At 50.5% G+C, this 23,017-nt stretch overlaps 4 protein-coding genes across 4 annotated transcripts; 2 read left to right on the forward strand and 2 right to left on the reverse strand.

The window, feature by feature from the left end:
* Positions 1–1,264, reverse strand: LOC125554351 (NDR1/HIN1-like protein 3). Its single transcript, XM_048717925.2, has one exon. It carries the CDS (start codon positions 924–926, stop codon positions 234–236), a length of 693 nt encoding a protein of 230 aa, XP_048573882.1. The 5' UTR covers positions 927–1,264; the 3' UTR covers positions 1–233.
* A 1,782-nt stretch (positions 1,265–3,046) lies between these two features.
* LOC147976944 (uncharacterized) lies at positions 3,047–3,997 on the reverse strand. The gene has a single exon (XM_087521034.1). It carries the CDS (start codon positions 3,995–3,997, stop codon positions 3,047–3,049), a length of 951 nt encoding a protein of 316 aa, XP_087377160.1.
* Positions 3,998–7,416: 3,419 nt separating this feature from the next.
* Positions 7,417–10,284, forward strand: LOC125553047 (IAA-amino acid hydrolase ILR1-like 4). The gene is made up of 2 exons (XM_048716797.2): positions 7,417–7,958; positions 9,043–10,284. The coding sequence occupies exons 1-2, from the start codon at positions 7,677–7,679 to the stop codon at positions 10,015–10,017; spliced, it is 1,257 nt and encodes a 418-aa protein (XP_048572754.1). The 5' UTR covers positions 7,417–7,676; the 3' UTR covers positions 10,018–10,284.
* Positions 10,285–19,051: 8,767 nt separating this feature from the next.
* On the forward strand, positions 19,052–20,945 carry LOC125554350 (IAA-amino acid hydrolase ILR1-like 4). Its single transcript, XM_048717924.2, has 4 exons — positions 19,052–19,390; positions 19,760–20,200; positions 20,291–20,419; positions 20,508–20,945. The coding sequence occupies exons 1-4, from the start codon at positions 19,115–19,117 to the stop codon at positions 20,883–20,885; spliced, it is 1,224 nt and encodes a 407-aa protein (XP_048573881.2). The 5' UTR covers positions 19,052–19,114; the 3' UTR covers positions 20,886–20,945.
* Positions 20,946–23,017: the final 2,072 nt, after the last annotated feature.

A 23,017-nucleotide genomic window follows, 5' to 3' on the forward strand; every position in this document is an offset into this window, starting at 1 on the left:
TAATAGAAATGCTGCTTGTTCTGCAGTAATAGTTCTGCAACCTCTAATCTACCAACAGTTACACCAACTAGGGGACGGAAATTCGTTCTTTGGGTGACACTAGAAGAGCAATTGATGATTGTTCTCCACTAGTACTACTGATGAAGAACAAACACAGAGCAAGAACCGTTTTTTACAGACGGAAATGAAACCAAACCAAATCAAGTGGTGGCAACGGCTGGCGGGCGGGCGGGCTAGCAGCCGGAGATCTTGGCCCTGAGGACGGTGCACTTGGTCTTCTGGAAGGCGGTGGCGGCGACGTCCGGGTCGACGAGCTGCAGCCGGAGCGGGCAGACGATCCCCAGGGGGCACTTGGTCTTGCGGCCCTTGTACTGCATCACCGTGTCCAGCCGCACCTCCACCTCGAACACGCCGGCGTCCTTCTGCCTGGCGAACTCCGCCGCGCCGGCCGCCGTCAGCTTCGGCAGGGCGCGGCCGACGGCGCCGACCCTGAGGCGCACCGCGGCCTCCTTCCGGGCGCCGAGGTCGAGGGTCGGCACGGTGCCGGACTCGTCGAAGCGGGTGCCGTTGAAGGAGAAGGCCGCGGCGACGGCCCCGAAGGTGACGCCGTAGTGCAGGTTGGGATTGCGCAGGGAGACGGTGACCGTGGCGTTGTAGGACAGGAGCTGCAGCGGCGGCCTCGCCGTGGACGTGGAGTTGGGGGCCGGGGCGAGGTCAAAACGCGTGAGGAGGGCGTCGTCGGCGCTGGCCGTGGGCGGGTTGAGGACGGCGAAGGCGAGGACGAGGAGGGCGAGGGCGCCCCCGAGCACGGCCAGGACGACCAGGCAGACGATGGCCGTGGTCCAGCTGCACTCGCAGTCGCAGCAGTCCCGCTGGCGCTGCTTCTCCCACCACTTGCTCCACCAGTCGCGCTCCCAGAAGACCATGGCTGGCTCTGGCGCTGGCTTAGCTCAGCTGGTCGTGGATCTCTCCGGGCGGAGGCTGGGAGGGAGAGGAGCGTGGAGCGGGAGCGCGCACGGCAAGGGTAGAAGAAGAGGGCTGGAACTGGAAGCGGCCGGAGACTTGTGGCGAGGGGGTGGGTCTTCGGACGCGGCCAGATGTGTCCAGAGGAGACCAGGAAGAAGACCTGCCGCTGGCCGGGCCAGTGGGTCGTAGACAAAGGACAAGGTGACCGTTGGCTGTTATCCGTCTACTCTCCCTCTCAGCCGTGGCAGCGGCATCCATGGCGATGGTGGTTGCCTCACCCAACCCAACCAGAGAGCACACTCTGTACTCTCTACGCGTTTTGTGTTTTTTTTTCCTTTCCTTTCTTTCAAAAGAAGAGAGCGCGTTGGGAGAGCGTGGTCGAGCTGGGGCATCAACTGGTGCTGATAATGGCTCCATACTTGGGTTCCTTGATTCCAACTTTTTCTAGTATTATTTTATCTTTTGATTGAACCAAGATCAATGTTAAGCACGGTTTGAACAAATATGGAATTCGAAATTTGAAACTACAATGAAGCTGTTTTACCATGTTTGACTTGTATGATGTCAATTAGGCACATGTTGAGGCCAACTCCACCGCGCGACCCCAAACGGGCGTCCGTTTTGTCCGAATTCTGTCCGTTTGGACAGGGCGATGAGGTCGTGTCCGGGCCTGTCCTGGGATGCGGTGGCCATACGTCCAGCGCGCGGACGCACTGGCGGAGCTACGTGTTGATAAAATCGGCCGTGGCCCGCCCAGCTCATAGCAATTACAGTGGAGATTTGAGAGTAAACTCAGCCATGAGCTTGAAAATTATGGGTCTTCCTTTGTACCGGCCCGCCCTTGTTTTCTGCCGTAGCTCCGCCACTGCGCGGGCGCATCCCCACCGCATCCTGTCCGCGTACATTTTTTTTAAGTCTTTAATCATTCATTTTCGATACATTAAGAATACATCATTATATTTTGACTAGTAAAGTAAAACCAAAGAAAATAAAAACAACAAGAATACATTTTAGAAGGTACCCAACTTCCATAACTGATCCCTTGAGTTGGGTTAGGGCCTTCTCGATGCACTCATTGTTGATCTGTGGAGGAGGCTCGATCTGGCATCCTCCTTTCTTCTTCAAGCCAGAAGTCCATGTTGCTTCCTCACACCTAGTCTCGTGTCTAGCCTCTAATCTAGCAACAAGTGCACTTGTCTCATCTACAGCCTCTATGCTAACTAAAAGTGCACGAATATGTACTAAATTCCGCTCTATCAATATATCGATGTACTCTTCTTTCCAATACCAAAACTTGCATCCATGCTACACAACAAAATTTGTAGTTAGCACAACTAGTCAAAACAAGAGCACAAACCGAAGCTAAAAAGAGCACATACCCCATCGTTTAAGCACTTGATGAACACACATCCGGGATGTTCCGGCGTTGTAGACACGTGGCGCACGACCATCCTTGGGCAGTGGTCGCACTTAATGAGTGGCAACGGTGCGCCGGCGAGGTTTCGGGCAAGCACCGAGCCCGACCGGCCGCCATTCGTGTATCTGCCGGCGGACCACCGACGGTGCAGATCCGAGCGGCTAGAGGAGGAGCCACTGCCTGCATGTGGCCTTGCGGCCCTGCCAGGGCCTTCCGGCGAGGTGCCCGGCCAGTCCATGGCGCGGCCCGGCCTCCCACAGCCCTTGACGATGCTCGTTTCACCGCGTCCCATACCTCCTCCGGGCAGAAGGGCATGTCGAGGTCGGAGAGGTCGCTCCCTGCGATGAGCTGCGACAGGTCCATCGTGTGGTCACGCTCGGTCGCCGTGCCAAGCAGCGCGTCGTAATGCTTGAAGGCAGCCTCGGCCATCTCGCCGTGATCGGTGAGGAGAATGCCGTTTGCGGAGAGGCGGAAGATGCGATTCTTCTGTCTTCGGAACGAGCATTGCCTGTGGAAGAAGGCAGTGTTGGCGTCGCCGTCTTTGAGGGTGGCAATGCGGGCGCGCTGTCTAGCGATCGTCCGTTCCAGGGAGGCGAGCCCGAGGTATGAGACTTTCAGCTGTTTGCGCAGCCAGTCCTCCGGTGGGGTGAGGATGCGGTCGTCCTAGGCTTTGTCAAAGCGCGCGATGAGCTCTCGAGCGATGGCCAGCTTGGTCTTCACATTGCCCACAACCTTGGCGCTCCAACTCGTCAAGGAGCGCGCCGTGGCCTGGAACCGCAGCATTAGACGTCGTAATGGGTCGGGGTCATGGACGGAGCCCCAAGCCGCAGCCACCGTGTCGTGGAATCTGTCGAGGCGCAGCCAGTGTTCCTCGAAGTGGAACCTGCGATGTAGCGTATGTGCGGGGGCGCAGTCCAGCAGCAAGGGCGTGTGGTCTGACACGACGGATGCCAAGCAAGTCAAGTGGCATTCGCCATGTCCGTCTTCCCAGTCCGACGTGCACAACACACGATCGAGGTGCACTAGGGTCGGTGGTGACTGCTCGTTCGACCACGTGTACCGACGCCCATTGAGGTATACCTTATTAAGCGCGAGATCGTTGACCAAGCGACGGAATTTTCTCATCATGCGCCGGTTGAGGTTGCCCGTGTTCTTGTCCTCAGAGCGTAGGATGAGGTTGAAGTCGCCGCATAGCATCCATGGCCCGTGACAGTCCGCCTTGATCTTGCGTAGCTCTTCCAAGAATGCGATCTTGGCCGCGTCGTCTTGTGGCCCGTAAACGACCGTGATCCACCAAGGCGTTCCTCCGGTGGTAGCGACGCGGGCCGAGATGGCGTTGCTGGTAAACAGGGGGTCCGAGATGGACACGACCTTGGTATTCCACGCAAGCAGGATGCCGCCGCGCGTGCCTTGTGCCGGGAGGTACGTGTAATCATCAAACTCCGAGCCAAGCGTGTCGAGAACGACGGACGAGCAGAGCAACTCAATCTTCGTTTCTTGCAAGCATACAATGGAGGCGCCGGTCGTGTCGAGCAGCGTGCGGACGGCGTGGCGCCACGCACGGGCGTTGAGACCGTGGACGTTCCATACAGCTATCTTGAGGCCGTGATCCATAGAGGGTGGATCGACGGTGGGTATCCTCCAGGGAGGCCTAACTCACGCACACCGGGTCGACGCGCGCCGCCGCTGGCAGCCGCTCCGCCAAGCTAGCTGGGATCTCGCGATCGACCAGCGCGGCGATGGCCGACAACACGGACATCGGAATGGGTGCCACGAATAGGTTGTCGTATGCCTTCATCTCAGCGGCCGAGATCATCTGGTTGGTCCCCATGATTCCCAGCATGCGGAGGACCTGCACTTGTGCGCGCCTGGCAGCTGTGGGAGGAGCAGCGGTTGTGGTCGTGGCAGAGGCAGAACGGCCACGGCGTGGAGCGAAGTCGAGTGGGCGATGGGGCTTCTTCCCAGGCGCCGGCAAGGCCGTGTTGAGCTCTTTGGTGGCAGCGGCGAGAAAATCTCCCAGCGTCCAGGAGCGAGCAGCGGGCGGCCCACGTGAACGTCGCATGATAATGGGCGGGGAGGCGAAACGGCCGCGCCCAGACCCATGCACGCACGGACGTGCCGGCTCGGGGTTGGCCGGGGCAGTCATGGCGGGCCCGGGGGTTACTGGGGCCGCTGGGGTCTGCATGGGTGTCTGTGGGTCTTGCCGCACAGGAGTGTGCGGTTCAGCATGGGCGGGAGATGTGGCGTGAAGCTCAAGTCCCGCGCTATCCAATCCCTCGCGCTCGAGCGTAGTTGGTGGAGATGCGACCTGGTCAGCGCGTGGGATTGGCGCCCCCACAGGCTCAGACGTGGGGGATACGCTGCTTTGGCCCGACAAGGTGGGTGTCAGCGCTGGCGGAGCCAGCTGCGAGTCAGGCACTGCGCACAGCACGGCCAGATCCCGACAAGATGAGAGGGCATGAGTGGCCGTAGGTGGCCCCGCGGGATTGTCCTCGGGTTGGGAGGCCACCGGATCTGAGGGGGCAGGAGCGACGGATGGTGGCCCAACAGGATCATCCTCGGGCAGGGAGACCACAGGATTCGAAATGCCGTGTGGGACCGAAGCGGCTGCATCCAGTGGCAGGTCGCCAGCTGTCCCTGGTGAGTCTGGCCGCGCAGCGACAGTGGCACCGTCAGCACTGCGGCCCTGGCCCACGGGCAAAGTGCACCCCGCTTTCCTTTTACCCTTTCCTTTTCTGGCGTGATGACGACGACGTGGGGCTCCTTGTTGGCCAGGCCACGGCAACATGTCCCTCCGAGCCTGGCTGGCCGTATGCGCTGCCGCGCCGGACGGGGCCGGCCAGCTCGCCGCCATGGCCACGCCGTCCGCGCGGGAGGTGAGGTCTCCGATGCGCCATCCAAGGCAATCCATAGCCATACCGTCAGCACGGCCGGCGGGCCTTGTCTCCGAGCGCCGGCGCTTGCGGCCGCGTCGGCGGGCGCGGCCTTGGCCGTGGCCTGGCCCATCATCGTTGCCGTTGCCGGCGCCCTGATCCGGGTCGGGGTCTGGTCCTTCCAGTGCGCGATGAGGCGTGGCTCTGATCATCTCGGCGCGGACGATGTCGATGGAGATCGGGTATGTGAGAATTCTGACGGACGGAGCTTCGGAACTAGAGCACGCTGGAATTTGCTCGACGACCTCCAGGACGGCTGCGCGCCGGATGCGTGCCGGGTCGTGCGTGCGACCGGACATGCGGAATGTGGCGAGGTCGTCGCGGGAGCGGGTGTGGGGGTGAAGACGCTCGATCCAGCAGCTCCTCCGAAGAATGTGCTCAGCGGTAGAGAGGTGCCAGGCTTGGGCGGGGATGCCGCGGAGTTCGAGCTCGACGCGGTACTCAAACCCGCCGAAGCCTACGTGGGCAAGCTTGCTCCATGGACGCATCGAGAGGGAGAAACGGGGCGAGCGAATGAAGTGCTCGCCGGCGAGTCGATCCATGGCGGCCTGAGAGCCGAAGAGGATCAGGAAATCTTCCGGGTGGTGCGCATGCACGGCGAAGTCCCCCTCGACCAGACCAAAGGCGTCGTAGAGCGCCGCAGCGACCTCGTCGCTGGCGACCTGCGGTCGGTTGCCGGTGACAGAAGCCACCAGCGCGCGGGCCAAGACCCGCTCCGCCTCCTCCATCTCCACGGTGTGCGACACAATGACGCGCTCCGGCACGAGCGGGCGGGCGTCAGGCGTCGGCACGACCGGAGCGACTCGGGGAGGTGGCGGCAGGATGGTGGCCTGGGGGCGAGGAGGTGCCGCGACGGTCTGCTGGGAGCTGCCGGGTGGGCGGGGACGACGTTCCGCCTCTTGGCTGCTGGCGTCGCAGGAGCGGGAGTCGTGGCCGGAAGTGAGGCAGCGACGGCATCTGATCTCGTTGGTGCAGTCCCGCACGCTGTGGCCGGGGTCCAGGCAGAGGAAGCAGACTCCGGCCACCTCTTCAGGAGAAGGGCTGCGCGGGCGGCGCGGCGGGGAGCGGGGCGCGGCGACCTGCCGCGGGCGTCGGCGGCGGTTCCTGCGCCTGGGCTGCTGGACCCCGTCCGCATCGACCGTGGTGGCGCCGGAGACGCGGTGCACTTCAGAGCGAGGGCCGAGCCGAGTCCTGGCAGGCTGCCTGGGTGGCGCCAGCGACGCAGGTGGAGCCGCAGGGCGTCGCGCGACCTTGCAGTAGGAGCGCGCGGAGGACTCGCTCCCCGAGTCGAGCCAGCGGTCGCCGGAGGACACGCGCTCGTCGGAGAGGGTCACACCGCGTTCGGCGAGGTCAGCGCTAGAGGACGCCATGAGGCTGGGGGACGGGGAGGAAGGTCGGGTCCCGCCACTCAAACCAAGGACATTGTAAACGAAGAGCTCTAGCGAATTTTCCAAGGTGCAACACACTACGCACTTAGATTTCTTCTCTTGTGTAGGTCTTTTAGTGCTCGGTCATCTAGTCTTCTCCGTATGGATATCTCCACTCGATACATCGGTGTTCATTAGTCTCTGCTACATGTGCTCATTCTTCATCTTGGGTATCGGCTGACTTGCAATCCTTTACGCCATTCGCTGGTTTCCTCGGAGGATCTCAAACGGCTTTCGGTCGAGGGCGGAGGACTTGGGACACGTTGCGATGCTAGCAACTGTTTTTTGAGAATCTCCAGCCAGCAATTGTAGAGCCGTGAAAGGGAAACTCTGGTATCGATCTTTATCTGATTAAGGAAGGTCCAGGTGGTGACTGGTCGACTTGGCTAATGCCAAACATCTTTAAAGTGACTTTCATCACGCTAGCGGCACGATTTTTTTACTTCTTTTTGTGCGGGTGCACTAGCCGCATGGCCGTCATGGAAATTAAAGTGAAAATTGCAAACTTCGAGGAAGTGCGTGTGATGTGAAGCATGAGGCGAGGGAATCAAATTGCGAAGCACACGGTGTATCAAAAGCTGATGCTTCTCTAGACGAGGGGCTCCACGAACCGTGGTTTTTTCATGGAATAAAACTACTGTAGTTTATTACACCCCTCACAAAAAAAGAAGAAGAGAAACATGAGGCGTGTACTGTATGTACGACGAGAGGAGCCCTCGTGGTTGTCGCCGGCGAGAGCGTTGAGCAATACGACCACGCCCGCCCACGTCGCGACGCTGGATGCATGCCACACCTCATTAACTCCACTTGAAAGACCTCACATAGCTCTACCTCAGTCTGCTACGTACGCACGCACGCGCCCTTCTGACCATCTCCTCTCCTCTCCTCCTCCACCCTCGTGGAAGCTGCTCTTGTTCGGCCGGCGACCGATCGATGGCGGCCGCGGCGGCGCTGGGACCGGAGCTGCTGGAGGAGGCGCGGGCGCCGGGGTTCGCGGCGTGGATGCTGGGGCTGCGGCGGCAGATCCACCAGCACCCGGAGCTGGCCTTCCAGGAGCACCGCACCTCGGCGCTCGTGCGCGCCGAGCTGGACGCCCTCGCCATCCCCTACGTCTGGCCCGTCGCGCGCACCGGCGTCGTCGCCACCATCTCCGGCGGCGCCGGCCCGGGCCCCGTGTTCGCGCTCCGGGCCGACATGGACGCGCTCCCCATCCAGGTCCGTACACCGACCACGTCCACTAATGATGGAAACAGTAGTACTAGTAGTATTACCGCGAACACGAACGCGATGTGGTCGATTGATTCTTTCCGACATGGCCCGTACAGATTTTGTCAGCAGACATTTCAATCTCTGCCCCCAACACAAGCTCATCAATTTCTTTCCAACATGAACATGCTTGGATTTACTGTATAATCTTGTACTGTAGTATTGTACGGTTAAAAAGGACAGAAATTCAGGAGGGCAGTAATCATGCGAGGATGGATATTTTTCGCACCAAATTGTACTCCGTACTATCTACCTATGATACGTTCCTTCTCTGAAAACCAATTTTTTAGTGAGGATCACGAGATTTCTGTGAACCAACCGAGTGATCACTGTATATAGGAACATTGTGGTTGCGTGTATGGTTTTGTGTGCCGTGCTGATGCAGAAACTACTACCAACGACACAACACACAGGACTATTTTGATAGCGACCACCAACAAAATTAAGCTGCAGCTTTATCGCTTGTTTGCAAAGTCATCTTAGGATTTTTTTTATCAGTAATGTTAAAAATCTGATGTCAGATTTTTAATCATGGCAAATCAAAGGTCTTTCATGAAAAATCTAGATGTCGCGAGGATGGCAGTTTTCTTTAGCAAGCATAACAAATCCGTGCCGGAATTTGTCATCCCCGTGACAACTAAATTTGCCATAAAAGATGTTTCGTTGCCATGCCCAACAATCTGAGATTGATTTGTAGCATCCTTTTTTCTTTACATGATTCCGAAAACATGGGAATACCAAAAAAAAACACAGAATTTAGACATGATATTATGTCTAAAATAGAGTATCGTGAAAAATATAAGGTTTTCAGTCTTTTCACGAAATAAGAATAGGAAAAACTCAGGATTAAGAATAGTCAACCCAATGTTTTTTGAAATTCAAAACGAGGCAAAGAAAATTTTCCCTTTCGTTTTTTCTCTCTCCATTTCTCCTATGAATCATAGATGTCCACCAAACAACTTTGTCTAGCTAATTCTTGTAGATACGTGTGCATGCCATTGCAATTGATTGATTTCTATTGGCGTGCGTGTAGGAGATGGTGGAGTGGGAGTTCAAGAGCAAGGAGGACGGCAAGATGCACGCCTGTGGCCACGACGCCCACGTCGCCATGCTCCTCGGCGCCGCCAAGTTGCTCCAGTCCCGCAAGGACGGCCTCGCGGGCACGGTGAAGCTCGTCTTCCAGCCGGCGGAGGAGAGCCACGGCGGCGGGTACCACGTGCTTCAATCCGGCGTCCTGGACGACGTGGCCGCCATCTTCGCCGTGCACATCGACACGCACCTCCGCGCCGGCGCCGTCGGGTCCAGGCCGGGGCCGTTCCTCGCCGGGTCGGCCCGCTTCAAGGCCACCATAACCGGGAAGGGCGGCCACGGCGCCATGCCGCACGCCGCCGTCGACCCGGTCGTGGCCGCCTGCTCCGCCGTGCTCAGCCTGCAGCAGCTCGTCGCCCGCGAGACCGACCCGCTGCAGGGCGCGGTGGTCTCGGTGACCACCATCAGGGGCGGCGAGACGTTCAACGTCATCCCGGAGTCCGTGACGCTGGGCGGCACCTTCAGGAGCATGACGACGCCGGGGATGCGCTACCTGATGAGGAGGATCAGGGAGGTGGTCGAGGGGCAGGCGGTGGTGGGGCGGTGCGCGGCGACGGTGGACTTCATGGAGGAGGAGCTCCGGCCGTACCCGGCCACGGTGAACGACGAGGGCGTGTACGCGCACGCCAGGGCGGTGGCGGAGAGCATGCTGGGGCCAGCGAACGTCAGGTTGTCCCTGCAGATCATGGCCGCCGAGGACTTCGGGTTCTACGCCGAGAAGATCCCGGCCGCCTTCTTCGGCCTCGGCGTCCGCGCCGGCGGCGAGGAGGACGAGGTGCACCACGTGCACACGCCGCGCATGGTCATCGACGAGGAGGCCCTCCCCGTCGGAGCCGCACTGCACGCCGCCGTGGCCATCGAGTTCTTGAACAAGCACGCGCGTGCTTGTGCTACGGCGTCGCGTCCCGCGGCCGCGTAGGTGCTCTGCTTTCGCCTCTGTTTCTGAAGGGTAAAAGATGTGTTTGGACTGCGGATTGGAAGGTTTGCCCCTGCAACAAATCTGGATGAACATTTCTTTCGCGAGGGATCTAGATGAACATTTTACCTAAAAAAAAGTCTACCTGAACATTGAAGAAGGCCAGTCCAATGAGAGGGAATTTTTCTACCATTTTCTGTTCAAACAGGAGTCTGGATCCATTATAAAAGTTCATTAGAAATATAAAGACCATCATCATAAAAAAAGAAATACCAGGAGTCATAGAACTTGCGTCACATGTTCAATTTGATGCTAGAACTTTAAAAATACGGTTTTGTAGTCACTTAACTTAAGAAAGTATCCTGTGCAACGACAGAATCTGTGCACCTGATGCACCAAGGACTCATGAGCCGTCGGATGAAGAACAAAGGGACAAGATTCACTGCTGTGGTGGGCTGCTTGCACATTTGCAAAATACATCTTGTACTTTTGTAGCCCGCTCCTTGTTTTTGCATAATGGAGCAGAGCAGGACAAAATCTGTTCTTTTGCAAACTAATTTCGCTACATCTCTCATTCTTTTTTTTTGCGGGACGCTACATCTCTCATTAATTTAATTGTTCGCGAGAGCTGCTACCGAGAGACGAGGAGTTCATCTCACATAGCTATATGCAGTCACGCCATGTCCTCTGTTAATTGCATCCGTGCTATGTATGTGCAAAGAAATGTTCCAACACCATTCCGGATGCCTCATAGCTGATGCTTTGTACATTACTTACAAAAAATAAAATAAAATAGAAACAGTAGCAACGGACTGGGCAGAAACAAACCATGAATAATCCAGTTCATGACTTGAAAATCGCATCACCGATTGATTGGACATATGTATAACTTGACGTACATATTTGGCATCACAAATTCAGTTCTTACACACACACACACACACACACACACACACACACACCCACACACACATATATATGTATATATATAATGGAATACTTTACAGGAAGCGTCAAGTGCCGCTATTTTTTTAGAAAAGGTCTTCATATCATTACCTCTCAGCTCCCACATGGGAATACTTGTAGTAAGTTGTATTTCCTCCGTTCCACAATATATACCTTTCATTTGTCAAAATATAGATGTATCTAGACATGTTTTAGTATATAGGTACATCTATTTTTGGACAAATGGAAGTCAAGTATTTTGGAACGGAGAGAGTACTTCATAAACAGAGCCTTTGAGCCTTTGAGACTATGCATCCATATCATAGAGAGTTACTTCACTATTTTGTTACACAATTTTTTTGAAATCATGAATATGAAAAGAAATTGGAATCATGACATACAAAACGACAAACGAATTAGAATGCTGTAATAGAATCAGGAATAGGGACAAGAACAAGTTCCCCGAAGAACAAGGACAAGAGCAAGGAGTGATGCTTTCAGCTAGTTCCGTCAAACATTGAAGCACACTTTCCATTTAGGCTGGCTTACCTGTTGCATAAAACAGTTTCATAAATGGACGCCATCATTTTATTCAATTCAGAGAAGCCATAAGGTTCATTTTGCAAGTGTGCCAGCAGCCCAGCTTGTACCTAGATCTTGTCCGTTTCTTCTCAATCAAATGGCCCATAACTCACTGGTGCACTTGGTGCATCAATTCCATCGTTGCATGAGATACATTCTCCACTTAACTTGACTCAAGCGTGCAGATACGGTCACACTACACGGATGCGGGCATATCCATGTGTATGGCCCCATTTGCCAGCGAGTGAGAGCATTGTGTATGATGTATTTTTGCACAAAAGACCATTTTTTTATTTGCGGAAAAAGTCAACCATAGTGATGAATTTACACAATGCCCGCTCACAGTTTTTTATTTACAGAAAAACCCAACCACAATAGTGCACGTATATGCGAAAATTAGCACCAAAAAGATACGGCAGATGGAATTGATCCCACAACAACCAGTTCAAGCACCCAACTAGGGCTGAAATTCGAGCTGAGTCGAGCCAGCTCGACTTGACTCGCTGGAGTTCGTTTCGTTAACGAGCTAGCTCGATTCGACCTGTTATTATAACGAGGTCAAATCCAAGATTGGCTTGACTCGTATAACTCGCGAGCCGGCTCGTTTAGCTTGGTAAACTCGTTAAAGATATGAACATAAAACCCTCGAATATTAAAAAAAATGGGTATGTATATATTAAACATATATATCACTAAACAATAGTAATTTCCTTGTAACACATGAGTCTCCAGATGGCTCGACCGTCAACGGCTAGGTCTTGTGTTGTGCGCCTGGGACATAGGATGCTGAGTGGCTGATCTTTTTTTGTATTGGGAATGGCTGATCTTTTGTATTGAGCCTAACGAGTTACACAAGTACTCGTGAGATTGACTCGTTTAATTTGGTCTATAAACGATCTTAAACTAAAGCTCGGCTCGACTCTTTATTGTTCGAGTTCGAGTCGATTCGAGCCGAGTCACGAGCTACTCGTTTAGCGAGCTTCGAGCTTTTTTTCCAGCCCTACACCCAACCCACAGTAGTGCACTGTAATGGCAGTTGATCGTGCCATTAGACTCCGCTTCTTACTTCTCCAACTGACGAGATTACCACCCAGAAAAGCACAATATCTTGATATAGATTTTCTATCGTCCAAGCACCCAACCTAGTCAGCATCTGTATATCGTTCCACTTTAAGATGCTCATGATTAGGGAAGAAGATGCACTTCCCCGGGAGACTCTTGAGATACCGAAGAATTCTAAGTACTAAATCCCAACGACCGGAACGACGACCATGCATATTCCTTCTTACAATGCTGACAACATAGGCAATATCTGGCTCAGTATGAGATAATTAGATTAAACATCCAACTAATCTTCGATATTGATGTTTATCTATAGGATCATCTGAATCTTCTACTATATGGTGGTTTTTCTCAATGGGTGTGGACGGCGGCTTACAATCTATCATGCCAGTTTCAGTAAGTAAATCGATTACATATTTTCTCTGTGATTGATAAATACCTTGTGATCCTTATGCAACCTTATTTCCTAGGAAATAAATGAAGAAGTTCAAGGTCCTTGAGTTCTAATGACTTTGCCAATATCTTTTTCAGGCATGCTATAACATCATCATCATTACTTGTGATCACAATATCATCAACATACACTATAGGAACAACAATATTTCCACCTTTGTGCTTAAAGAAGAGGGTGTAATCTGCATTGCTTTGCTAATAACCCATAGAGCACACTTCCTTTCGAAACCTCCCAAACCAAGCTCTACGTGATTATTTAAGTCAATACAAGGATTTTGTTTCCTTACATACTTTGCCCTTGGCTTCTCTATTATTAAACCCTAATGGAATATCCATATAGACCTCCTCCTGCAAGTCTCCATGAAGAAAAGCATTCTTAACATCCATTTGAAATAATTTCCACTCATTATTTGCTGCTATAGATATAAAGGGACCTAATGTTTTTCATTTCGCCACTAATTCGAAGGTCTCAACATAATCCACTCCATAAGTTTGATTGCAGCCCTTAGCCACCAATCTGGCTTTATATCTTTCTACCTTTCCCTTAAATTTTGTTTCACGGTAAATACCCACTTAAAGGTAGCATCCCTTTCTCTAGTGAGGAAGATTAGTAAGTACGCAAGTGTTGTCATCTCCTCTATCATAGATGCTCTCCACTCTGGATATTGTTTTGCCTCCGGCTAATCATGTGGTATAGGTAAAGCAAAATCTAGTGCAGCTATAAATGCCTTATATTGTTTGTCTTCTCCAATCAACATGCCCGCGGTAGCGAGCGCCTATTATTCTAGGTGCACACAATTGCGGCTCCAACAAAGCACACACACATAGTAGCAGCTCCAGCAAGCAGACCCTTATGAAGGAAATATGCCTTAGAGTTAATAATAAAGTTGTTATTTATATTTCCTTATATCATGATAAATGTTTATTATTCATGCTAGAATTATATTAACCGGAAACTTAGTACATGTGTAAATACATAGACAAACAGAGTATCACTAGTATGCCTCTACTTGACTAGCTCGTTGAATCAATGATGGTTATGTTTTCTGACCATAGACATGAGTTGTCATTTGATTAACGGGATCACACCATTATAGAATGATGTGATTGACTTGACCCATCCGTTAGCTTAGCACGATGATCGTTTAGTTTGTTGCTATTGCTTTCTCCATAACTTATACATGTTCCTATGACTATGAGATCATGCAACTCCCAAATACCGGAGGAACACTTTGTGTGCTACCAAACGTCACAACGTAACTGAGTGACTATAAAGATGCTCTATAGGTGTCTCCGATGGTGTTTGTTGAGTTGGCATAGATCGAGATTAGGATTTATCACTCCGAGTATCGGAGAGGTATCTCTGGGCCCTCTCGGTAATGCACATCACTATAAGCCTTGCAAGCAATGTGACTAATGAGTTAGTTGCGGGATGATGCATTACGGAACGAGTAAAGAGACTTGCCGATAACGAGATTGAACTAGGTATTGAGATACCGAAGATCGAATCTCAGGCAAGTAACATACCGATGACAAAAGGAACAACGTATGTTGTTGTGTGGTTTGACCGATAAAGATCTTCGTAGAATATGTAGGAACCAATATGAGCATCCAGGTTCCGCTATTGGTTATTGACCGGAGATGAGTCTCGGTCATGTCTACATAGTTCTCGAACCCGTAGGGTCCGCACGCTTAACGTTCGGTGACGATCGATATTATGAGTTTATGTGTTTTGATGTACCGAAGGTAGTTCGGAGTCCCGGATATGATCACGGATACGACGAGGAGTCTCGAAATGGTCGAGGCATAAAGATCGATATATTGGAAGCCTATGTTTGGACATCAAAATGGTTCCGGATGAGTTCGGGCATTTTTCGGAGTACCGGGAGGTTACCGGACCCCCCGGAGAGAATATGGACCTTATTGGAATAAAGGAGAGGAAGGGAAAAAGGTGGGAGGCGCACCCCCCTAGCCCAATCCGAATTGGGTGCCCCCCCTTTCCTTCCCTCTCTCCTCCCCTTCCTTCTCTCCTACTCCTACTCCTTGGAAGGGGGGAATCCTGCTCCCGGTGGGAGTAGGACTCCCCTAGGGCGCGCCTTAGAGGGACGGCCCTCCCCCTCCTCCACTCCTTTATATACGAGGGAGGGGGCACCCCATAGACACACAAGTTGACATTGTTTAGCCGTGAGCGGTGCCCCCTCCACCATAATCCACCTCAGTCATATTGTTGCAGTGCTTAGGCGAAGCCCTGTTCTGGTAGCTTCATCATCACCGTCATCACGCCGTCGTGCTGACGAAACTCTTCCTCGACACTCAGTTGGATCTAGAGTTCGTGGGACGTCATCGAGCTGAACGTGTGCATATCACGGAGGTGCCGTACCTTCGGTGCTAGGACCGGTCGGATCGTGAAGACGTTCGACTACATCAACCGCGTTGTCATAACGCTTCCGCTTATGGTCTACGAGGGTACGTGGACAACACTCTTCCCCTCTCGTTGTTATGCATCACCATGATAGATCTTGCGTGTGCGTAGGAATTTTTTTGAAATTACTGCGTTCCCCAACACCTTGTTGCAAGTTCCCGTAGCTTCTCCTCCTCCTCTTGCGCTGCAACAGCCTTGGGGTCAAAGCCCAGTTCCCCACACTCGCCTCCACCAAGCACCATCACCACCTCCTGCACTAGCATCTCCTCCTTGCCCTTCGCCAGCCATGCGATGAACTCTGAGGCTCAAGAACACAAACCGAACTCTCTCGGTTTCTCTTCTTCTCTGTACAAATACCTGATGTCCCTTATGATATTTTTACAGCACAATGCTTCTACTCTATTCTATAATCCTCCAAGGCCAGCCACACCTCAACATCACACAACCTTGAACATTCTTATTTGCCTATGACACAATCATTTATCATTTCATGTGTCATGAAAGTCAAGCATGGTTGATGATTGCGAGTAAACTAAAAGTGGACAAGACGAGTGCTATCTCAAAAACCAAGTATGGAACAATCCATTTTTCATGGTTTGAGAGTTTCACCTTCCACGCTACTTCTTCTTGATAACATATTTCTGACTAATCCTGAGCAAGTGATTCCCCTATATAAATACATGATAATCATACCAAATCAAGGATGTCAAACAGGGGGGCACATGATTGCATAATAGCTATAAGATGAAGATTATTGCACATGACTATACAAATGCAAGAATAACTTCCCCAAGCTTAGAACTTTGTAAAATCTGAACTCGAGAAAATTACGAAACAAAAGTTAATGCAGTTTATTAAAGGAGTGTATGAAAAGTGGTTACCTCGCCAAGCTTAGATTAAGTAAGGGTAATACACTTTTACCATTGAGGTACAAATGGCTTCTCCTTTAATCTACATAGGCCATTTCTTCGATGTATTTTCCTCGATGTGGTCCGGTGGTTGCCTTCCGGTAGAACCTAATGGAAACGAATTTAAAAGAAAGCAAAAAAATGAATTTTTGATTATTATTATTTTCATTTTTTTAACACAAAGGGTTAGCTCAAGAATGATGGAAACTCCTCGTCAATGTTGGTGGTCCCACATCAGAGGAGCCGCAAAATAAAACCATGGTTGTATGTTCCTGTCAAAGGTGGGCCCTCACATCAACATAAATGATTAACCGAGTCTCCACATTCTATTGTTGATGTGGTGAAGTGGTGGGTCCCATAGAGGATGAAATGCCGAAAGAAGATGGCCAACCGATGAAAATTCGCTTAGATGGCACATAGGGGCATGTAGCTATTTTTTGCACAAGTGTTAGTGCCACGGACTGAATTCGTGAAGCCTCATTGGATCTCATCAGATGTCCGAGTTCGCTAGTGGCACATAACAAAATTTCAATGTTCTTGGGTTTTTAAAACTATTTAGAAAATTCAAAAAAAACAAAAATTATGAAATGGATAAAAAAATAGCAGACCAGCAAAAAACAATTTTCAAATTCATGGGTTTCATTTGCTTAAGTGATACTTTTTAAAATATATGCACTTAAAATATAAAAACAAGTATAAATAGGGGAAAAGGAAAATCAATTGACATTAGTGTGGCGACCCACGTCCTACTGGGACGGCCACCACCGGTCCTGTAGACGAGGCAGTCGTCAGCCTAGGAGCAGGCGGAACATAGCCGCTCCAAACTAGCATGCCGCGAGGCCTTATCTTTGGCCGAATATCTGCTATCAGAACATTAAAGTGGCTTCAGATTGTCTTCAGGTTATTTCTGATATACATTCAGACACATCAGGAATTATCGCACCAGTTGTGAAAGAGATCAAAAGGCACTATGCGAGAGTTTCTTTCTTGTACTTTTGCTCATGGAGGACAGCTCTCGAATATGGTGACCCACCGTCTAGCTAAACATGCTTTGCACTTAGGAGAGAGTCGCCATTTGTGGCTGTTACAACCCTTTGATACTCTCTTGTATTCCTGTATTTCATCATATAGATCAATAAAATGAAGCATGTTTTCCTCATAAAAAATAGCTGCTCCAAACTTAAGCTTCTGCCTTCCCATATCGACGGGGCCTACAACACAGGCCTTGTTCATTAAAGCACAAAATTTTAAAATAGGCAAATTGTTAACTTTTTGCTATTTCTAAAAATATCTTGAATTTAAAAAATTCGAAGCTTAAAAGATGATCATGAAATTTATGAAGTTGCCATGAATGAAGATGTTTTCTGGTTAAAATGTTAAAATAATTTTAATGTGACTCGATAGATAAACTGATACAGAAATTAAAAAATGAACACAAATTTTAATTATTTTCCCAAATTTTAATAAATGTATGATATTTTAAAAACTGACTATAATTTGAGAAAATATTCAGAAATTTTAAAATGGACGAGAGAGGAAAAATTAAAAATATGGAAATAATAGAATGGAAAAGAAATGTAAAAACAAAACACATGAAAAACCTATTATACCAGCAAAAACAAAACACAAGAGAAAACCGTTATGGAAATATTAGAATGGAATCCAATAACGGCTTCAATAGAATGGAAAAGCCTTCCGAAACCCGGTGTGGACAAATACGCTAAACGAAAAGTGGGTTGCAATAGGATTCACCTCTTGCACATATAAGAAAGAAGTCCTTCCATATCGACTGGGCCTACAATCCATGCCCCGTCCACTAAAGCGCTAAATTGATTCGCCGAGCTCCCTCCTTTTACAGCGACCATCCTGACTAGACTGTCGCCACCTACCACCGTATGCCAACCTCAATGCTCCCTGTACATGGGTCTTCCTATTCCACAGGAAATAGGCGAGAAATACGGACCTAAGCATGTAACTACATTAGTTGGCCCTGTTGCAAGTTGTTTCTGTCAGCAACTTCGTTCGTTTATTGTTTGATCGTTTTTGTGGCTCGATTGATTCCATCGGTATACTTTTTCATTTGCTTACTATATTAAAATAGTTTGATTTCAAAATAATCCAAGAATTTAAAATATATCTCAGAATTAATAAAATACTCCCGAGTCAATTTTAAAATGTCCTTAATTTCAAAAATGTTTCTGAGTTTGAAATATGTTCGCAATTGTATATAAATAATACAAAAATTGAAATATGTTGGCGAATTTTAAAATATGTTTGATAATTTATAAATGAGCATGAACTTGAAAAGTGCTCGTGAATTCTTAAAAATGTTCCTCAATGTGAAATTTCCGTATTTAAAAAAATGATTGAATATTTAAAATATGGCCATAAAATTTCAAATATGTCTCCAGGTAAGAAAATCTCATGAATTATTTTTTTACTATATTTAAAAACCATCCGAAATTTCAGAAAATGCTGATGAAATTATCATTGTGCAGAGAAAAGGAGAAAAACCAACCACATTATGACGGCCCAAGCATGGAGCATCCTCCTCGGCCAGGCCCGGGCCTGCACAGACAAGACCAAACCATCCTTCCCGCCGTCAACGCTACGTACTACAAGTACTACACAACGTCTGAAGGACAAAAAGCCATCCTTCCTCCGAGTATCTGCCTGCCTGCCCGCCTCTAGCTTGCTGGCACGCGTCGGGCGTAATACATACCGATCGATGGACACGATGGCGGCGGAGCAGCTTCTGGTGGAGGCGCAGGCGCAGGGGTTCGCGGCGTGGATGCTCGGCGTGCGGCGGCGGATCCACCAGCACCCGGAGCTGGCCTTCCAGGAGCACCACACCTCCGCGCTCGTGCGCGCCGAGCTCGACGCCCTCGCCATCCCCTACGTCTGGCCCGTCGCGTGCACCGGCGTCGTAGCCACCATCGCCGGCGGAGGCGGCCCGGGGCCGGTGTTCGCGCTCCGGGCCGACATGGACGCGCTCCCCATCCAGGTCAGTCGATCGACGTGTCCTTGAAAAATGGAAAAATTGGAGTTGGTTGATCCATTCTGTGACTAGATCCGTCGATCGCCATCGCTAGGTAGCAAGTCGTCTGCAAGAAGGCGAGCTTATGTTAATTAACTATAATTGCACCATGCAAGTGTGCATAGAATCGTATTAGCATGCAAGTGTCACGTATATTGCATGCGACTTTGCAAGTCACAGCAAATAGTTAGAGTCGTTGTCCATCGCCGGCTGCAAAACGTACGACCAAGATAACTCATTTGTACAAACAAAGTCGCAACTCAATTATCAAACCAGTGGTTAGTTTGTTTTGCACTAATTCATTTATACGTGTGCTGGATCCATTAATTATTGCAGGAGATGGTGGAGTGGGAGTTCAAGAGCAAGGAGGACGGCAAGATGCACGCCTGTGGCCACGACGCCCACGTCGCCATGCTCCTCGGCGCCGCCAAGCTGCTCCAGTCCCGCAAGGACGGCCTCAAGGGCACGGTGAAGCTCGTGTTCCAGCCGGCGGAGGAGGGCCACGCCGGCGGGTACCATGTGCTGCAGGACGGCGTCCTGGACGATGTAGCTGCCATATTTGCCGTGCACATCAACACGAGCATGCCGGTAGGCACCGTCGGCTCCAGGCCAGGGCCGTTCCTTGCCGGATCTGCCCGCTTCAAGGCGACCATCACCGGGAAGGGCGGCCACGCTGCCATGCTCCAATCCGTAGTTGACCCGGTGGTGGCCGCCTCCTCGGCCGTCCTTAGCCTCCAGCAGCTCGTTGCTCGTGAGATCGACCCACTCCAGAGCGCAGTATGTATTCTTTCTATTCCTCGGGTGTACGTTGATTGCACTTCAACATATTGATCATTTGCCCATACCTGTTTGAACAATTATTAACAGGTGGTGTCCGTAACCTTCATCAAAGGAGGTGAAACTTTCAACGTCATCCCGGAGTCTGTGACCTTGGGCGGCACCTTGAGGAGCATGACAACAGAAGGACTATCCTATCTCATGAAAAGGATCAGGGAGGTGATGAACAACATGGTCATGAGATAACTTATTCCTAGGAATTTCAAGGTTTAGTTTCTTTGAACTAACACACTGTAATTAACTAAAGGTGATCGAGGGGCAGGCCGCTGTGGGACGGTGCAAGGCGACGGTGGACTTCATGGAGGAGGAGCACCGGCCGTACCCAGCCACCGTGAATGACGAAGGCATGTACGGGGATGCTAAGGTGGTGGCACAGAGCATGTTGGGGGAGGCGAATGTGTTGTTGTGCCCCCAGTTTATGGCAGCAGAGGACTTTGGGTTCTATGCACAGAAGATCCCGGCCGCCTTCTTTAACGTCGGCGCCCATCGTGCCGGCAAGGACATAAGTTACTTGCACACGCCGCACCTGGTGGTCGACGAGAATGTGCTCCCCATCGGGGCTGCCATGCATGCCGGTGTTGCCATCGAGTTCTTGAACAAGCATGCCGCCTCTCCTCTCACTTAATTTGTCTTATTTTGTTGATATGTACTCCCTCTGTAAAGAAATATAAGATTATTTAGATCACTGCAGAGAGAGCATTTTTTTAACTTTATTATCAGTTTGGAAAATTCTTGGTTTTCTTTGCATGCCTTTATGTACGGGTATCTTTTCGTGCGTTCATTTCATTCTGTTCAAATTCATTTTGGAGGCTAAACAACATTCACCATACTAGTTGGGGAGGTCATTTTCAGTGGCCGCGGTCTCGCGTGAGTTGGTTGGTAGAGGTGGCTTGGGTGTGGGCCTTACTGGTGGGGCTGATGGGCTGGAATTATTTGACCATGGGCCAAACATTAGGCCCACTAGTCGGGCGGCACACATAAAGGATAGGAGTGAGGGTTTCTAAAAAAAGAAGGATGCGAGTGAGGTGATATCGTCTCAATTCCCCTCTCCCGTAATTCTACTCAAACCCTAGATCGGGCGGAGGTGGCAGAAGGGGGAGAGACTTTTTAAAAAAAAGAGAGCCGCCTCTCCGATTTTCATATATCAGGAACCACATGTCTTAGGCCCTGTTTGGTTCAGCTTTTATCGCCGGATTCCGCTGCCGCGCAGCAGAATCTGAACCAAAGGGCGAACCCAGCAGAATCCGATTCCAGAAATCCGCTGCCAAAATCTGAACCAAAAACGGAAGCAGCTCAGGACGTGCTTTCCAAAATCTGATTCCGCTGCGGGCCAAAATCTGAAAAGGTTGTATCAGCTGGTTTGCCAAATGACCTACATCTTTTTCAAATCAGATTTTCCACAACTGTTTTTTCACAGCAGATTTTTCACAGCTACTTTTAGAAATCCACAGCCGAACCAAACAGGGCCTTACAACGACGACACACCAGCATTCCACAACACGATGCGACTCCAGCCGGAAGCTCACAGGCTAATCCTGTCAAAGCCTAGTAGGAGCCCAAAACAATAGGTACCTAACAAGCATATACAAGTTCTGAAACCTGAACGGAAACGACCCGCACTTCCTTTTCTTTTGCGAATAAATGAGATTTTTATTGCTCAACCATGGGGATTACAATCATACCGGTGTAGCAACTCAATCTCATTTGGTCCAGACCGTAGCCAAACTGCCGTACGCATATGATGATGCCCTATCTGAGCTAGCCGGTGTGCTACATTATTACATGAACGATGCACATGCACTACAGAGTACTCTCTACCCTGCTTAAGTAGACTCTTGATTTCACCCATTATGGCAGCCGTCGGCGATTGATTTCCTTGGAGAGCCATGATACGTCTCCAACGTATCTATAATTTTTGATTGCTACATGCTATATTATCTACTGTTTTGGGCAATATTGGGCTTTATTATCCACTTTTATATTACTTTTGGGACTAACCTATTAACCGGAGGCCCAGCCCAGATTTGCTGTTTTATGCCTATTTCAGTATTTTGAAGAAAAGGAATATCAGACGGAGTTGAAACGGAACGAAATCAACTGGAGAAGTTATTTTTGGAAGGAAACACACCTGATGGACTTGGACCCCACGTCAGAAGATACGGGAGCTGCCCACGAGGGTGGGGGGCGCCCCCCTAGGGCGCGCCCCCTGCCTCGTGGGGCCCTCGTGGCTCTCCTAACGTGCTTCTTCCGCCTATATAACTCCATATACCCTAAAACTTCCAGAACGAACAATAGATCGGGAGTTCCGCCGCCAAAAGCCTCCGTAGCCACTAAAAACCAATCTAGACCCGTTTCGGCACCCTGCCGGAGGGGGCAATCCATCTCCGGTGGCCATTTTCATCATCCCGGTGCTCTCCATGACGAGGAGGGAGTAGTTCTCCCTCGGGGCTGAGGGTATGTACCAGTAGCTATATGTTTGATCTCTCTCTCTCTCTCTCTCTCTCTCGTGTTCTTGAGATGATACGATCTTGATGTATCACGAGCTTTGCTATTATAGTTGGATCTTATGTTTCTCCCCCCCTCTTCTCTCTTGTAATGAATCGAGTTTCCCCTTTGAAGTAATCTTATCGGATTGAGTCTTTAAAGACTTGAGAACACTTGATGTATGTCTTACCGTGGATAGCTGTGGTGACAATGGGATACCACGTGCCACTTGATGTATGTTTTGGTGACCAACTTGCGGGTTTCGTGACATTG

Source organism: Triticum urartu, chromosome 4A, assembly GCF_056163025.1.
Source record: "Triticum urartu cultivar PI428250 chromosome 4A, HENAU_Tu73, whole genome shotgun sequence".
In the NCBI taxonomy this organism is placed as follows: domain Eukaryota; kingdom Viridiplantae; phylum Streptophyta; class Magnoliopsida; order Poales; family Poaceae; genus Triticum; species Triticum urartu.

Excerpts from the sequence above, each read along its gene's own strand:
- LOC125554351 (XM_048717925.2), bottom strand. The coding sequence starts at position 926 with ATGGTCTTCTGGGAGCGCGACTGGTGGAGCAAGTGGTGGGAGAAGCAG.
- LOC125554350 (XM_048717924.2), top strand. The coding sequence starts at position 19,115 with ATGGACACGATGGCGGCGGAGCAGCTTCTGGTGGAGGCGCAGGCGCAG. Across the intron at positions 20,201-20,290 it reads TCGACCCACTCCAGAGCGCA|GTGGTGTCCGTAACCTTCAT; the intron begins GTATGTATTCTT and ends AATTATTAACAG. Across the intron at positions 20,420-20,507 it reads TCATGAAAAGGATCAGGGAG|GTGATCGAGGGGCAGGCCGC; the intron begins GTGATGAACAAC and ends AATTAACTAAAG.
- LOC147976944 (XM_087521034.1), bottom strand. The coding sequence starts at position 3,997 with ATGGATCACGGCCTCAAGATAGCTGTATGGAACGTCCACGGTCTCAAC.
- LOC125553047 (XM_048716797.2), top strand. The coding sequence starts at position 7,677 with ATGGCGGCCGCGGCGGCGCTGGGACCGGAGCTGCTGGAGGAGGCGCGG. Across the intron at positions 7,959-9,042 it reads TGGACGCGCTCCCCATCCAG|GAGATGGTGGAGTGGGAGTT; the intron begins GTCCGTACACCG and ends GCGTGCGTGTAG.